The following is a 16,714-nucleotide window of genomic DNA, read 5'->3' as shown; positions in this document are numbered from 1 at the left end:
GGAAACATTTATAGAGCATCTGCGTAATAAGCACTGAGTGGCAAATACATGGAAGAATGAGAGCGGACCCGACCTTCTTTGTTCTCAGAGAAGCAAAGAAAAGGTTATAGTGTTAATGTGTTAACATAAGAAAGATTAATAAATGATAAATATTGGAGAAGCAGCAAGATTAACATTATCTCGCAGATAATTATGAATGTCTGCCTAGAAAATTCACAAGAATCAAAAGTATTAACCCTAAAAGAAGTTCAATGAGGTGTCTAAATTGAAGATATACAAATAGACAGAAGTCAATAATTTTATTTTATATGACCAATAAAAATATTTAGGAAAAAATCTATTAAGAGATGTGTAAAAAGAAATATGTCCTTAGATAGAAACATACCATTTTATAAAAGTTAGTTCTGCCCAAGCATATACATTTAATTTTTGAAGCTTGATTAAATTAACTTGAAGGTTTATCTTGGAGAGTAAATGACTAAAAATGACTATTTTGAAAAGAACATCAATAAGGTGGCACCTGTCCTAGTAGATGGTAAAGTATTAGCATAATTAAAACCATGTTGTCCTAGCACAGAAATGAACAGCTCAGTTGATAGGCAGAGACACAGATGGAGGAAGATATTCCTGACAGGTCTTTAATCTCCTTATCCCCACAACCTTCAATGCAAACCACCGCGGTCTCCTCGAATCACTTTTTCTTGGCTTGTGTCACTTTGTATGGTTCAGATCCTATCACTGATACACTTTCCTTCTCCTTGTTCCCTGCACATATGGGAAGGTTCATTGCTTGTCCCTTCCTATTTTTTTATTTTCTAAATCTTACTAGGAGATTTTATCTATTCTTAATAGTTTCAGATCTCCCATTTATACTGGTAACTCTCAAAATCCCCCTTCTCAGTGTGTGATGGGGAAATATATATTTCCATAGTTGTACATGGCAAGGACACCCAACCCAGCTGTGAGGGGAGCACACCAGGCTTTTGAAGGAAGTTGTACCTATGTTGGGGTCTAAAGAATGCATCGGCATTAGTCAAATGAAGGGGAGGGGTGTCTAGGAATAGTGTTCCAGGCAGAGGAAACAGGTTGTGTAAAGACTCATAGGTCTTATATCAGTGGTCTGCAAACCATGGCCCATGAGCCTTGGCCCACTGCCTGCTTTAGTAAATGAAGTTTGATTGGAGGACAACCACACTTACTCATTTATGTATTGTCTTTAGCTCCTTTTGTGATGCAAAAGTAGAGTTGAGTAGTTGCAACAGAGACCATCTGGCCTACATAGTTTTTATAGCATCTGGCCCTTTAAGAGGAAAGTTTGCCAAACACTGCTTTTCATGATAGGAGATGCCAGACTACTCTAATTATGGTACCTTTATTGCTTAAAATACTCTGATTTTTTTTTTTCCAAAGAAACACCTACACCTCAGAGGAAAGGCCTTCGATCAAGTGCATTGCGGCCAAAGAGACCAGAAACGCCCAAACAAACTGGCCCTGTTATTATTGAAACTTGGGTAGCAGAAGAAGAGTTGGAATTATGGGAGATCAGGGCATTTGCTGAGAGGTAAGGAAATGGTTAACGCCTGGTCAGATATTTGAAGATTTTTATCACTTCAGAATTAAAGAATTATCACTTTAATAGTTTATTCGGTACAGCCTAGTAAATTTCACTCCACCTGTTGATTTAAGTGCTAGCTGTGTATTGTGTTTTAAGGTCCTGTTTTTATGGTTTTTTTAGTTTTTAGTTTTTTTTTTTCTTTTTTTGTGGCTGGCCAGTAAGGAGATCTAAACCCTTGATCTCAGTGGTATAACACCACACTCTAACCAACTGAGCTAAATAGCCAGCCCGTTTCTAATTTTTCATGTGTTGTTATCCATTCGTCAAGTTTCTTACAATCTTAACTGTTTTACTTTTAAATTGAAATAACTTCATGCATTTGTATGATGTGAAAGTCAACCAGGTTTCACTTATTTTAGCTGCCAATGCCTAATAGGGTAGTTCCTGATAAGTTTTCCTTTTTTTCCTACAGAGTGGAGAAAGAAAAGGCACAAGCAGTTGAGCAACAGGCTAAGGTTAGTGAACAGAAGAAGGTGGAGGACTTCAAGGCCCAAACAGAGGCTCCCCTAAAACAGCAGCCATTGGCTGCCCAGCAGGTGGGAAGTTGGTACTAGTCCCACCTGACAACAAATTTACATTTTTAGCCAAATTCATGCACACCAAAAGCACAGTGATAATATACTCATGTGGGTTTAAGTATATCTCACATATATCTTAATTTCATTACTTGAAATTAGCTCTGTTGGGGTGGGGAGGGAGGATGGGGAGAGGTTGGTCACTGGGTACAAAGTTGCAGTTAGATAGGAAGAGTAAGTTCTGGTGTTGTGTTACATAGTAGGGTGACTATTGCTAATAATATTGTATGGTATATTTCAAGATAGTTAGAAAAGAGGATCTGGAATATTATCACCACAAAGAAATGATAAATGTTTAGGTTATGGATATGCTAACTACTCTGATTTGATCGTTAGACAATGTATTGAAACATCACACTGTATCCCGTAAACATGTATAGTTAATGTATGTCAGTTTTAAACAAAATTTAAAAATAGCTCTGTGGGTACATCAAGCTGTGGTTTTGCAAGAGGTGTACTTATTTGGAGGACATTGAAATAAGATTTCTATTTTTATCTTTATAATTCCATGGGTAGTTTCTAGAAATAATTTTTTCCTGCAAAACGAATCTCCCAATCTCTATAGCCTGTGAAAAGCAAATTGTACTGAAACTGTACAAGAGTTTATTGTAACTGATAATCATAAAGTTACTGATGGTTTCTTAACGTTTTTATACTGTAATTAATATACCTTATGTGCCTAAATACTTGGGACCCCTTATTCCTATTGAGAAGATACTATAAAAGTTTTTAGCCTATTTGTATATATAAACTTTGAGGATATAGATGAAATAAGTACATGTATTTACAGTATTATTAATATAATCACATAATTATTTAAAAATCACATATATAAGCTAAAGTGTTCATTTCAAAATACTTTTTTCTCTCACATTTTATAAAACAGTTTTCAAATTATGTAACTTTCGGCTTACTGTAGGTCCTTATCTCCACTTACATCAAAGTTTGAGATAGATAACAGCACTTTTAGAGTCTACGTATGATGCTACCTTTCACAGGAAGTTTATCTTGAAACACAAATATCTATTCATATAACAACTGGCTAGTTTTGTTTTTCATTTTATGAGTGTGTTTTGTCATCTCTGCAATGTAACCTAATTTAGGTATTAGTTTTTAAAATTTCTTTGAAATGCTTATTTACAAAAATAGCTAACGCTTCCAATTTTGAAGGCATATCCCCCAGTAAATGCTAAATATGTGTTTAGTTTCTTTGCCTCCTTTTTTTTTTCTTTAAACTGATTCGATCAGGTGACATTTCTAAGTATCCAAAACTAAACTCCTTTTCTTCTGAGGAATGAAAAATTATGTGAACTACCTCTCATTATATTCAGGTATATAGGGTGTGTACAAAACTATTCCTAAAAAAAGTGACGTGATGTCATAGGTAAGCAGTTTGCAATGGCAAGAGATAGTGCAGCATTGGAATTTGATATTACTAGACATCCCAGCTCCATCATTACCTATCTCAGCTCTGTGGCCTTGAGCCGGTTACATAACCTGTCTGAACCTCGTTTTCTTCATCTGTAAAGTCACAATACTAGAAACCGTATTGGGTTGATATGAACATTAAATAAGATAATGAAGGTAAGGCATCTGCCACAAGATTCACAATAAATCCTGCCTATTGTTTTTACATGCATAAGCTTACCCTATTACTCAACAGACCACTATTGAGAAGCTGTTAGAAAATTTCAGCAATCTATAATAAAAGATATACAAATTCTCATTAATAAACATGTAGTTTTTAGAGATCAGATTATATCAGTATATAAAATAAAGTATTTTTCTGTAAAAATATTTGAACTGAATAATATAAGAAGTCTAGAAAAAAAATTTTATTATTTTCAGCTTGCTTGAATGTAGGTTTGCCAACTTGAAACATCACACTGTACCCCATAAACATGCAATTATTATGTCAATTATAAACAAAATTTTAAAAATAGTTCTGTGGACACATCAAGCTGTGGTTTTGCAAAAAGTGTACATATTTGGATGACATTTGAAATAAGATTTCAATTATTTATTATCTTTACAATTCCATGGGTAGGGTAGTTTCTAGAAATAATTTTTTCCTGCAAAATTCCAATCTCTATAGTCTATGAAAAAGCAAATGGTACTAAAACTCAATAAGGGCTTGTTGTAATTGATAGTCATAAAGCTATTGATGGTAAATATTGACATATTCTTTATGATTGAATAAATTAACTTGGCAGTAGAACAGAAACCTTTTGCTGCTCTTATCATTAGCTCTTATCATTAGTGGTGACTCACCACTGAACAGCAAGGTGTTCCAGATTACCCCCATCTCTTGTAGTTTCAGTTTGAAGCTTGGATGTTTGTACAGACCAGAAAAACTTGATCATATTAAATTTTCTGTTATGAATAACTTAGTATTTTCATGAAATGCAAGGGTACTTCAAAAAGTTTCTGGAGAAATAGAATTGAAAGATAATGCAAATTTTTCCATGAACTTTTTGAAGATCTGTCATATGTGACATAGAGACATGAAATTAAATTCAAGGGTAAATTTATATGGGCATATTTTCTTTTTAACAGCAAAATAACTTGGAAATTTGGTGTGGTTTCTCAGGATGAGAGACATTGTGGCTGGACTTCTTGCAGAATGATACTGTTTTTATTTAAAACATATTTTCTCTTTCTGACATTTTTAGAAACGATTGGAACAGCAGAAGCCTACAGTAATTGCAGCTTCCACTACATCCCCAACAAACAGTACGACCAGTACCATCTCTCCAGCACAGAAAGTTATGGTGGCCCCCATAAGTGGCTCAGTTACAACTGGAACTAAAATGGTACTGACTACCAAAGTTGGATCTCCAGCTACAGTAACATTCCAGCAAAACAAGAACTTCCATCAAACCTTTGCTACATGGGTTAAGCAGGGCCAGTCCAATTCAGGTAAACAACTGTGATTAAATAAAAGATTGCTTTCATTCAGGAAAAAATTTTCAATTCTTTACTTACTGAAATGAAACATTTCTTTAGAAAATTGTTTTTCTTCTGCAGCTGATTGAACAAACAAGCTGTAACAGTTGGTTCGTTGCAGATTATATTCATAAAATTACATTAGCAAAACTCCTCTCTTACATTACTTCACTTTCAACATTTACATAGCTCACTTTGAGTGGAGAGGAATGTTTTTATTAAAAATACAGAATGAGCCACATTTCATGCATTGGTGCCCTTCCTAGAAGTCACTACGTTGCTGGTTATTTTAAATCTAAAGCTTATTAAATGTCTTATACCCCATTAGCCACCAGCACAGCTGCCACATCTGCTACAACCATTGCCAGCACAGGTCAGACGTTCCAAATTACAGGCAATCCAGTCACTATGGCAGGAAAAGTAATTACCAAACTGCCACTTCCTGCAAACAGCAAGATTGTCGCTGTAAATGTGCCAGCAACACAAGGAGGTAAGGGAAATGTGGAGAGTGTTAATTCACATTTGCCAGATCATACTGTTGCCATTATTTTTCATTTCCTTTTCACTGATTTCAGTCCTCGGATCTCACATTCTGTGTAGCCCACTATAAAACCCTGCCACACATAGTTTCTCCTTAAAACTGAGCAACGCTTAATGCTTTTCATTAAAGGGACTCTTGTTAATTATTTCTTCATCTTTTTTAAGGTGTTGTTCAAGTACAGCAGAAAGTCCTGGGTATCATTCCATCAAGTACAGGTACAAGCCAACAAACCTTTACTTCATTCCAGCCCAGGACGGCAACAGTCACAATTAGGCCCAATACCTCAGGCTCTGGCGGAACCACAAGCACTTCACAAGTAAGAATTCTTCACAGGCTTATTTTGTTTTGAAAGGTTGAGCGCATCAGGTTGAAATTTGTAGAATGGCTTCTACCAAGATTAATCCAGCTAATTTTCCTTTGCCTTTTATTTAATCTCTGCCAAAATACTGATTTGGGAAAAATCTTTTTTTTTTCCCTGATAAGTAAAAATGATACATGAAGTATTAATTTTTAACAGGTATTAATAGCACATTAATATAGTTTGTAAATAATAATAATTGCTTTCTATGATTTTATAAAGAAAATTCGTTTACATAAAACAATGGACAGCACTGGACCACACAGGGAAATGTGCTATGTAGTGTAGTTAAGAAATAGAATCAAAAATACAGTCTATAGCACTATAACTGGTTTGTTATCAGCTGATATGTGCACATGTTCAATACATCATTTCTTTGGTACTGCTATTATGGAAAAGGTCTAAAGTTTTACAGACTTGGAAATGTTCTGAACCTAAGTGTAAGACTGAAAATAACATGCTCTCTTGTCTCTCCTTTAAAACTGTGAGAGAACCTTTGGTTTCTGATCTTCCTGTTAAACTCTCTGGGCTGCAGCTGTGGGCTGAAGCTTAGAGAAAGCAGGACTCAGCGTTTTCCCGTGAGCGGTAGATACAGAGCAGAGCCTTGCTGGGTCTTATTTCCTCCTGTTAGTCTGTAGGCTGTTCTTGGTGTCTATGGCAGGGAATTTCATATGATCTCCTTTGAATTAAATTTAATTTTCTCTCCTCAAAATTCCATCTTTATTCTGATACTGAATATATTTAAAATGTAATGTCCACAAGCCTCTCATTTTTTGTAGACATTTTTATCAATATAGAATATTTAAAGATCTTGTGTTCTAAGTCCATCATGCTTTAGTCTTGTAAAAACATTTTCATTTTCATTCATTGTCTTTTGTGTCATTTATAGGTCATCACAGGGCCTCAGATCCGCCCTGGTATGACGGTGATCAGAACACCACTCCAACAGTCAACACTAGGAAAGGCAATTATTCGAACACCTGTGATGGTACAGCCAGGTATTAATCCATCCAGTATTATCACTTTGCATCTAAACAACCAGTCTAGGAAATCTGTCATACTCTGTATTTGGCATTCTACATGCTAGAAAATATCGATTTGAACTAATACTTCAATGCATATTAAATTCCTAATCCATTGTGGGATGCATCCATAGATATTATTTCATTCTTGGCATTGCCAGTAAAGGAAAAACAGGTTCTAGTATGTTTATTAAAAATGTAAAAGAAACCTCTAATAAATGGAATATGTAAGTTCAAATCATTGAAATAATGAAAATGAGCAAAGAAAACAGTATGTATGGCAAAAGATGGAGAGAAAACTAAGGAAACAGCAAGAAAAATAAAATAAGAGTAAAACAAAATTACAAAGCCAATGTCAGACCTTCATTTATCACAATTAATGTGAATAGGTTAAAACTACTGTATTAAAAGTTGAAGACTATAAAGATTGAGTAAAAAAAAAAAAAAAAATCAAAGGAAGAAACCCTATACATTTATGGGAAACATACCTAAAATTAAATAACCACAAAAGGTAAGTGAAAATATGGGATGGGCAAAGACATGAAATAAAGGCCACAAAAAGGAAAAAAAGAAAGGATAAGGATAGTCCTATTAATATTGGACAGAGTAGAATTCAGTGTTTTAAAAAAAAGAAAACAATTATAAAAAGTTACATTCTATGTTGTCTTAAAGATGAAGATTGCAATGAAAACCTAACCTTTAATCTTTATGAATTAAATAAGATGTCATTGAAGTGTATAAAGCAACACTATTTGAGATCAAAGAGGAATTAATGGGAGCATAGTAGACCACAATTAGACTATGTGTCAACTTTTGTACCTATAGGAATGCACATTCGTTTTGAATATTTATGGACTATTTGGTAGAAAAAATGGTCCTTGCACCATAGATAAAACCTTGGTAGATTCCAAAAAGTAGAATGTTTATAAGCCACATTTTTTGTAGTTAAGTTATAAATTAATATTAAAATATTATACTAATAACCTTTACTTGCTTGGAAATTTTAAAAAACATATGTTCTAAGTAACCTTTATGTTAAACGAGCATCAAATATGTAATTATAAATTACCAAAGAGTGGCTTTAAGCCATGTTGACAAAGCTGATCTCAGAGGCAGATTTAGTTCATTCAGGAGATATCTGAACACCTGCTCTAGACAGTTGAAATACATTGGTGAACCAAAAAAAACCACATTTTAAAATCTTAATCAGAAAAATATATAAAACAAGTCTTAAAACAATAGGGAGGAAATAAAAGTAAAAATAGTAATAATTAGAAAACAGAAAAGGCAAAAAATATTAAAACAGACTGTTCTTTTGCAAGTCTAATCTTGAGAAAAGGAAGGACAATGCCAGTTCACAGAATTAGGAATGAGCTTTTTTAAGTCAAAAAAGAATTGTGTGTAAGTGTCTTTGAGGTGAGACTTCCAGAATTCTCACTGTCCATACTTAGGAACCAAGTGTATGTGAATAGCAAGGCATAATTAAATACTGTGCTTATAAATTGAAAATCTCAATGACTCATCAAAGGAAGAAAATTGGAAAGTTGTCATATTATTACCATCAAAGAGGAATTCTAGACTTCATGATTTTATAGGTAAAATCCTTTGAAATGGTTAGGAAACAAATAATTTCCTTATTAAAAAACATAGTTCCAGGGCATAGGGGGAAGGATAGATAAAAACTTTCCCCATTCGTTTTACAAATTTAGCACAATTCTAATATGAAACATATCATAGTTTTTTGTTTTTTGTTTTTTTAAGACAATCTTCTATGCCTAAACAGAATTTACCCCCAGAAAAGAAAAGACGATTATTTCAGTTAATATTACAGGGACAATTGATAAAATTCAATATCTGTTTCTATTTAAAACTTATAGTAGTCAGTTTAGGCAAGTAACTAAAAGGAAAGATATAAAATAATGTAAAAGAGAAAATAAAATTTATAGGTGATAAATGATACTAAGAGAACTGAAAAATTTGGTAAATTGCCAGGTAAACTATAAATACTGGTAGTACTGTAGAGAGAGAGAGCCTTTGTCCCATAATGCCTTATATAACTGCAGTTAAGTTTGCATGACATGCATATGTGAATCTGTAGGTTCCACACAACCATCAGACCCCCTAGGGTTTGCCAGTCTTCTTCCTTGAAATCTTAGATACCCTGTGAGGATGGGGTTTATATGATGAACTGCCCAGTCCTGCCACCTGGCTGTGCAGTGGTCATTTTAGTGTACTTTAACCAAAGTCTTCCTTCATGTAATTGCTTCTTAGCTATAATAATAATAAAAGCAGCTATCATGTATTGATCATTTACTCTGTACCAGCACGTATGCACTTCATACATAAGCTTTCATTTAATCTTTATATAAAGTATATTACTAATATTATCCCCATCTTACAGATGAAGAAATTGAAACTCACAATGTTGAGTAATTTCTCAAGCTATTAAGCTGAGACTCAGAGTAGATTTATCTGATTCCCAACTCCAGATATTAGTTTATTTATTCAACAGATATTCAGTACTACCTATGTGCCAGACATTGTTCCAGGCCCAGATGACTACAGTTGTAAACTAATCAGAAAAAACAGCTGCCCTCATGAAACTTACAGTCTGGTGGAAAGGTGGGCAATAACCAGATAAATTAATTTTATATATACATATATTTTTAAAATATATGTTATATGTAAGAATATGAATTTTACATATATATCATGTTAAACAATGAAACAGGGGAGATGGGGGTAGAAATGTTGATTCGTTGGGGTTTGGGAGTGATTTGCCGGGGGAGTTGAAATTTTAAAAAAGATGGCCAGAGAAGGACTTACTGAGATGGCAAAATTTGAGTAAAGACCTGGAGGGAATGAAAGAGCTGTTCAGATATCTAGGGAAAGAGTTTTTCATGAAGAAAGAACAGCAAATACAAAAGGCCTGAGGTAGTGGGGAGCCTGGTGCACTGAAAGGAAGGCAAGGTGACCAGTGGAGCTGGAGGGCGTGGGGAGGATGAGGAAGGGAGAGAGACAGAGGAGCTGTGGCCGGAGAGGCAGATGGTGGGTGCGTATGTGTGGGCTGTGTCTCTGGGTGTGTGCAGATCGCACTGGAACTTATCCTTCCTGCCACCACACTAGCATTTCTTAAAATGGGATCCACAGACTCCCAGGGTATAATTGGAAATTACTAAATTTTTGAATTTGCATCTAGTTGATAATGTAAAAATAAATTAACATGTACATATTGGGGATCATCTGAATGACCATTATATAATTTTTAATCAGCACTAATCCTTTTATCTATCTGTGTTTATGATGGCAGTGTATCAACACCAGCTGATCACCTGAAGTAATAACTTTTATATATTGTTCCTTGAACTGCAGTGCAAACACACAGTGTTGGGGGTCCAGAAGTTCTCGAATCAAAGCACTTGACCATGCTGTGCTGTACTGTCTTTTGATTCATCTTGGATAAATGGATAAGAATAATCAAGAAAAGTTTAGAAGAGGAGTAAAAATGGAAAATTTGCACTGCTAGGTGTTAAAGTATATTATAAAGCCACCAGGATTAGGAGCGTGACACCAAAGAAAACTACACAGATCGATGCAATTAAAGAGACATTATATATGAGAATTTGTTGTATGACAAAGGTGTCATTTTGAATCAGTAAATGATAACTGGAAAAATTGGTTTATAGTTTGGAGGAGAAATAAACTTCTGTCTCACAACATATACCGTGACTGAGAACATACTTGGGGGAATATATCTAATGAGAGAATGAAGAGTACTTTTTAAGTAATAATTAAAGCCAAAATAAAAGTCTGTAGTCTACTTGACCACATTAGAAAAACTGTGTAGGTTTAAAAATAAATAAAATTAAAAGGCACATGGCAAACTGGGAAAAATACATTATTTAAAAGTACATATTAAATAAATAGGAAAAGGAGCAGAGTGTGGAGAATTCACAAATGAAGCACAGTGAATGACTTGAAACAGTTTTAAATGGTGGCCTTCTGTCATAATTGAGGAAGTTCAAGAACTGTGATATTATTTCTGATTGCCAGAATATTTTAATTTAGTAATAATACCTAGGTTTGGCAGGGTTCAATGAAATGGGCACTGAGAGGTGCTGGGAGTGTGAATTGTATAAGTTTTTTTCTTTTTTGGCCACTGGCTGGTATGGGGATCTGAACCCTTGACCTTGGTGTTAGCAACACTGCTTTCTAACCAACTGAGCTAACTAGCTAGCCTAGAATTGGTATAACCTGTCTAAAGTTCAGTTCAGTTCAGTACTGTGTTCCAACCATTACCCCAGTAGTATTTTCAGGAGTTTATTCTAAGGAAATCATCAGAAGCAAGCAAGTTTACAAGCAAGGATTTCAGGATGGCATTATTTTAACAGAAAAAAAAAAGGAAAAGTATTCTGAATGTCAAAATAAGTTCAAGTTTACACATGGGCAATAATATGAAACACTATCCAGTCATTAAAAGAAATGCATACAGAGAAATACCTATGTATTCACAGAAGAAAAAAAAGACAGGAAGTAAATACAAAAACTTCAGAAATCTGATGTTAATCACTAGTAATGAGTTTGTAAATACCCCATTGGCTACCGAGTAATTACTCTTAGCAACTATTCCGCAGGGGGGGAACTCTTCTTGCCTTTTTTTCTACTTTCAGCAAGTTAAACAAGACACAGAGGTTTTTGGAAGACTATGGAGCCATTCCAAATAAACTTGATTCGTTCAGTAGACATTTATTGAACAATTACTGTGAAAGCATTTTTTGAGCACTCCATTGTGGTATTGAGGGTGTAGTGGTTCTTGCCCTCATGGGTCTCCCAAACTATCTGTCAAATATCTGTAAGATAAGCTTATTTTTAATGCATTTGAAACAGGATGTTCCAGATCCTTTATGTTTAAAATATATATGAATTAATGATGTATTAAGTTATCTTATTTTTAATATTATATTCCTAAGAAAAGGCAGTCTTATAGATGGCATAATTTGCATATAGTCTTTTGTCTTCTCTATTGTCATTTTGGCTTTAGATTGACAGGAAGACTATTAATTTTTATTTTTCCTTTTTTTTTTGCTCTATTACAAAGAGCAGTACTGGATAATGGTTGTCAGTGAGCTGAATGAAAACAGGCTTACTGCCACCAGGCAGGTCCTGCGGGTGTGGGCATATGTCTGAATACATCTTTGGGCTGTCGGCATCCCCATGTCCTTTTGAAAACTGAAAAGAATCCATTCACCTGAAACGCTGAATTATTTCAAGTCTAAATGCTAAAGGCATCTAAGCATTCATAATGTTTTGCTGTTTGTAGGTACTCCTCAACAAGTGGTGACACAGATCATCAGAGGGCAGCCTGTTTCCACTGCAGTCTCTGCCCCTAACACAGTTTCCTCAACTCCTGGGCAGAAAGGCTTAACTTCAGGAACATCCACTGCAAATCTACAGTCTTCAACCTCACAGCCCCCTCGCCCCCAGCAAGGACAAGTGAAGCTTACCATGGCTCAACTCACTCAGTTAACACAGGGCCATGTAAGTAATATAACTTAGGGGTGATCTTATTTATTCCTGCTGTAACGTTAAAAACATGTACTAATTTTGGTAAGTTTAAAAACGTACTTATTTTAAGAATTGGCTGCTTCCTGGAATCAAAAATATTTCTTACAGGCAAGAGATGTAATAGACCACAACTATCTAGAGTTCTTAGACAGTGAGCTATACCAGTGAGATGGATAACCCTTTTAACCACAAAAATCTTATTAGTTGGCTAATTGCAATGGGAAAAGTAAAATTTGAGTCCATTAAGCTGCTTCCTTGCTAGACTTAGCAAATTGAATATTCCAGTATTAATCAACTACTTGGACCTTAGTGATCCTCCTGACTTAGTGTTTGCATTCCATATCGAAACCCTATGCTTTTTATACTTTAGCACATATAAACACACACTGAGGTAATTTGGTACATACTGAAAAAAACAAAATTCAGGGGACCTGGGTTCCTCATTTTATCTCACCTTTAACTTGGGCAAGGGACTTAACCTTTCTAACCTGAGTTTCTTAATTGTAAATAAGATTATAGTAATATCTTCTCGGCTTAATTCACGATGTCACAAGTCCATTGTGAAAATCAAATGGGGCGACAAGTATGAAGATATTTTGAAAACTGTAAAATAATATGAATATAAGATGGTTTAAAATCAGAATTTTGTGGAGACCTTAATCATTCACTTCACTGAGCTTATTTTATAGATTGGGAAACTTGGATCTGGAGAAATGGTGTTGCTTGTAGATTGATACTTGGCTGTCCATTTGGAGAGCTTTGACTGGAACTCTGGATTGTTCATGTTTTTTCCAATAAACGACATAAATATTCTTACTTTAGCTTATCTAAATTCCTCCTATACTATAGACATTCAAACATATATTTTCTTTGTTTTTGTTTTTTGTACTTTTTTTTTTGGCTGGCTGGTACAGGGATCGAACCCTGGACCTTGGTGTAATGAGTACCATGCTCTGACCAACTGAGCTAACCGGCCAGCTCAAATACATATTTTCATTATATTAAAGGACCTTTACAACATAAAAATGATTTAATAAAAAGGCTGGACATACAGATTGATGCTTTGAACACTGTTTACATGTTGTATGTTTTTTTCACAGGGTGGCAATCAAGGTTTGACAGTAGTAATTCAAGGACAAGGTCAAACTACTGGACAGTTGCAGTTGATACCTCAAGGGGTGACTATACTCCCAGGTCCAGGACAGCAGCTAATGCAAGCTGCGATGCCAAATGGTACTGTTCAGCGGTTCCTCTTTACCCCATTGGCAACAACAGCCACAGCAGCCAGTACCACCACTACCACCACTGTTTCCACTACAGCAGCAGGTAGGACTTGGGCTTCATCAGAAATGCCGAATGTTACCTCACATGGCTGGGCTAACAGAGGGGCCAAGAAGATATCATTTGCGAGGATATGCCTCAAGCCAACGAACTAACCAGTTGACATTGTCAGCCTCACAGTATCTCAGTGCTTTTGTGTCTTGTTCTTACAGACTCTCTGTCACCACCACCCCTCTTCCCCCACATAAAAAATATATAGAAAAGGGGCAAAAATAATGGATATCATGGTAACTATGCCCACGCATATTCTTTGCTGAGCCTTATAGACACTGATTAAATCATGGATGTCATCTCAGGGCAGGTAGATATATTCAGCTTATAACCTGTGATTGAGAGCTGCAAATCCAGACCACTTTGTCACCCTCCTACTGCAAGGCTTGTCATTAGCCTGGGCCAGAAGACCTGGCTGGTTTCCAAAGGTTGCGCCTTGCTTTGGAAGCCAGCCCTCTGGAGAGTTAGCAAAGTGTATGGAGGGCAGCCAAGAAACAGGGCCTGGGCTTCCCATTTTAGGAGAGTTCTAACCTTGAGCATGTCTAAATGGAGCATTTCAAAGGCAAAAATCTTTTATAATGAAATATAGAATTCTCAACTTTAGAAAATCCCCTTCGAATTCTTCTTTGACAGTCTTATGTTCTAGAGTAATAGAAATGGTTTGTCTTTCCTTTTCACAGGTACAAGTGAACAAAAACAGAGTAAATTATCTCCCCAGACACAGGTGCAGCAAGTCAAAACCCTGCCACAAGCTCAGTCATCAAGTGTGAATCCTCCAGAAGCCCAGCCACAGACTGCACAGCCTTCAGCTCAGCCCCAGCCCCAAACCCAGCCCCAGTCCCCAGCTCAGCCTGACGTTCAGACTCAGCCTGAAGTTCAGACCCAAACAACTGTTTCATCCCATGTGCCTTCTGAAGCACAACCCACCCAAGCACAGTCATCCAAACTCCAAGTTGCAGCACAGAGTCAGCCTCAAAGTAATGTCCAAGGACAGTCTCCTGTTCGTGTCCAAAGTCCACCACAGACTCGAATACGTCCATCAACTCCATCCCAAGTGTCTCCTGGACAGCAATCCCAGGTTCAGACTACAGCCTCACAACCGATTCCAATTCAACCACATACATCTCTTCAGATACCTTCCCAAGGCCAGCCACAATCACAACCCCAGGTACAGTCTTCAACTCAAACTCTTTCATCAGGACAAACGTTAAATCAAGTTACTGTTTCATCCCCATCCTGTCCTCAGCTACAAATACAGCAGCCACAGCCCCAAGTCATTGCTGTGCCGCAGCTGCAACAAGTCCAGGTTCTCTCTCAGATCCAGTCGCAGGTTGTGGCTCAGATACAGGCTCAGCAAGGTGGTGTGCCCCAGCAAATCAAACTCCAATTACCTATTCAAATTCAGCAAAGCAGTCCTGTGCAGACTCACCAGATTCAGAATGTGGTTACAGTGCAGGCAGCCAGTGTGCAAGAGCAGTTGCAGAGGGTTCAGCAACTCAGGGATCAGCAGCAAAAGAAGAAACAGCAACAGATAGAAATTAAGCGTGAACACACCCTCCAAGCTTCTAATCAAAGTGAAATCATTCAGAAACAGGTAAAGTTATTAAGTAAAAGCAGCATGTTCAGTAGGTTGAATTTTTGTGCTGTGCGTTAGACTTAGTGTTGGGTTGTGTTAGGTTTCCTAAATGAGACAAAGTCATTGATGTTTTAAATTTAGAAGCAGCACTGCATTGACCGAAAAAATATTGAATGACTACTATGGTTTCAATATATATAGTCAGTGCTTATTAGAAACTACTGTATTTGGGGAGAACTAAAATGGGAAGAATGGAGCTATGAGTTTAAGCATCATTAATACAAAACTTGAAGGTTTAACTAAGTTTTAAAGCCACTTTAGGCATCATAGCAGTTTGTTTGAAGTTATTTGCAGGTGTCATTCTTTAGTTTGCATGTAGTCTAAGCAAATTAAAGACAAATTAAACTCATTTACATTTCTAGCCACACCTTTGTAAAAAGTTTTAAACACATACTATTCCATAGCTTAAATAAAAAGTGACATTATGCAGCAACATCTTGCAGTGGCATCCAGAGAAGTAAGGCAATTTAGATGAGTTAGAATTAAATTCCTAAAATGAAATCACACATATAACGTCCTGTAGCATTACTGGAGAAAACTTTCTCTTCATCTACAGTGTGCCCAGCTCAACACTAGGCAGGAGTTCGAGTGTGGATTTCAAGTGTACCATGGTAGTCATGAGACCGTCACTCAATTCCTGGGTCTCCCATTCACAGTCCATGAAACTCACTTATCTCCCCTGAGCTATCTCTTCATTAAAACTCCTCTCTTTCCAGCCACACAAAAGTATTATAATGATTAAATTAGGTCATATATGTAGAAGCATTTTTTAAACAGCAATGATTTTAAAGATGTAATATTCCTATTGATGTCATGTATAATATATTCAAATGCATTATTACCCAATTCAGTATTGTATAATCTATAAATTGAGAATTAATACAGTATCTGTCTATCCCCTCCTCTTTGTGTCGGGGGGGGGGGTCTGTGGACAACTCTTTAAAATTAATGCTTGGGAAGAGAGCATAATGTTAAAAATATGGCCTTTGGAGAATGATAGCTGGGGTAAAATTCCAGCTAAATTACTTATTATTTAATCTCCAACAAGTTGGTTGATTTCTTTATGTCTCAATATCTCATTGATAAAATTGTTCCTGTGGTTCAGTGTTGTCATGAGGAATGAC

The 16,714-nt window shown here is 36.0% G+C and overlaps 1 protein-coding gene across 6 annotated transcripts in view; it reads left to right on the top strand.

Moving 5' to 3' along the window:
* The window catches only part of BPTF (bromodomain PHD finger transcription factor), a 137,274-nt gene that overhangs the window by 96,982 nt on the left and 23,578 nt on the right, over positions 1-16,714 (top strand). For 4 of the 6 annotated variants that reach the window (XM_063080310.1, XM_063080312.1, XM_063080311.1 and 1 more), the window contains 8 exons: positions 1,411-1,561; positions 2,028-2,070; positions 4,863-5,109; positions 5,842-5,993; positions 6,925-7,033; positions 12,378-12,595; positions 13,723-13,948; positions 14,635-15,548. In XM_063080310.1, coding sequence (XP_062936380.1) covers positions 1,411-1,561; positions 2,028-2,070; positions 4,863-5,109; positions 5,842-5,993; positions 6,925-7,033; positions 12,378-12,595; positions 13,723-13,948; positions 14,635-15,548 — 2,060 coding nt within the window. The remainder of the gene's footprint in view (positions 1-1,410; positions 1,562-2,027; positions 2,071-4,862; positions 5,110-5,841; positions 5,994-6,924; positions 7,034-12,377; positions 12,596-13,722; positions 13,949-14,634; positions 15,549-16,714) is intronic. The other 2 variants (XM_063080314.1, XM_063080313.1) reach the window with 1 other exon arrangement.

This window comes from Cynocephalus volans, chromosome 16 (genome assembly GCF_027409185.1).
Source record: "Cynocephalus volans isolate mCynVol1 chromosome 16, mCynVol1.pri, whole genome shotgun sequence".
NCBI classification, from domain to species: domain Eukaryota; kingdom Metazoa; phylum Chordata; class Mammalia; order Dermoptera; family Cynocephalidae; genus Cynocephalus; species Cynocephalus volans.
This window is presented reverse-complemented; position numbering and strand designations above follow the sequence as displayed.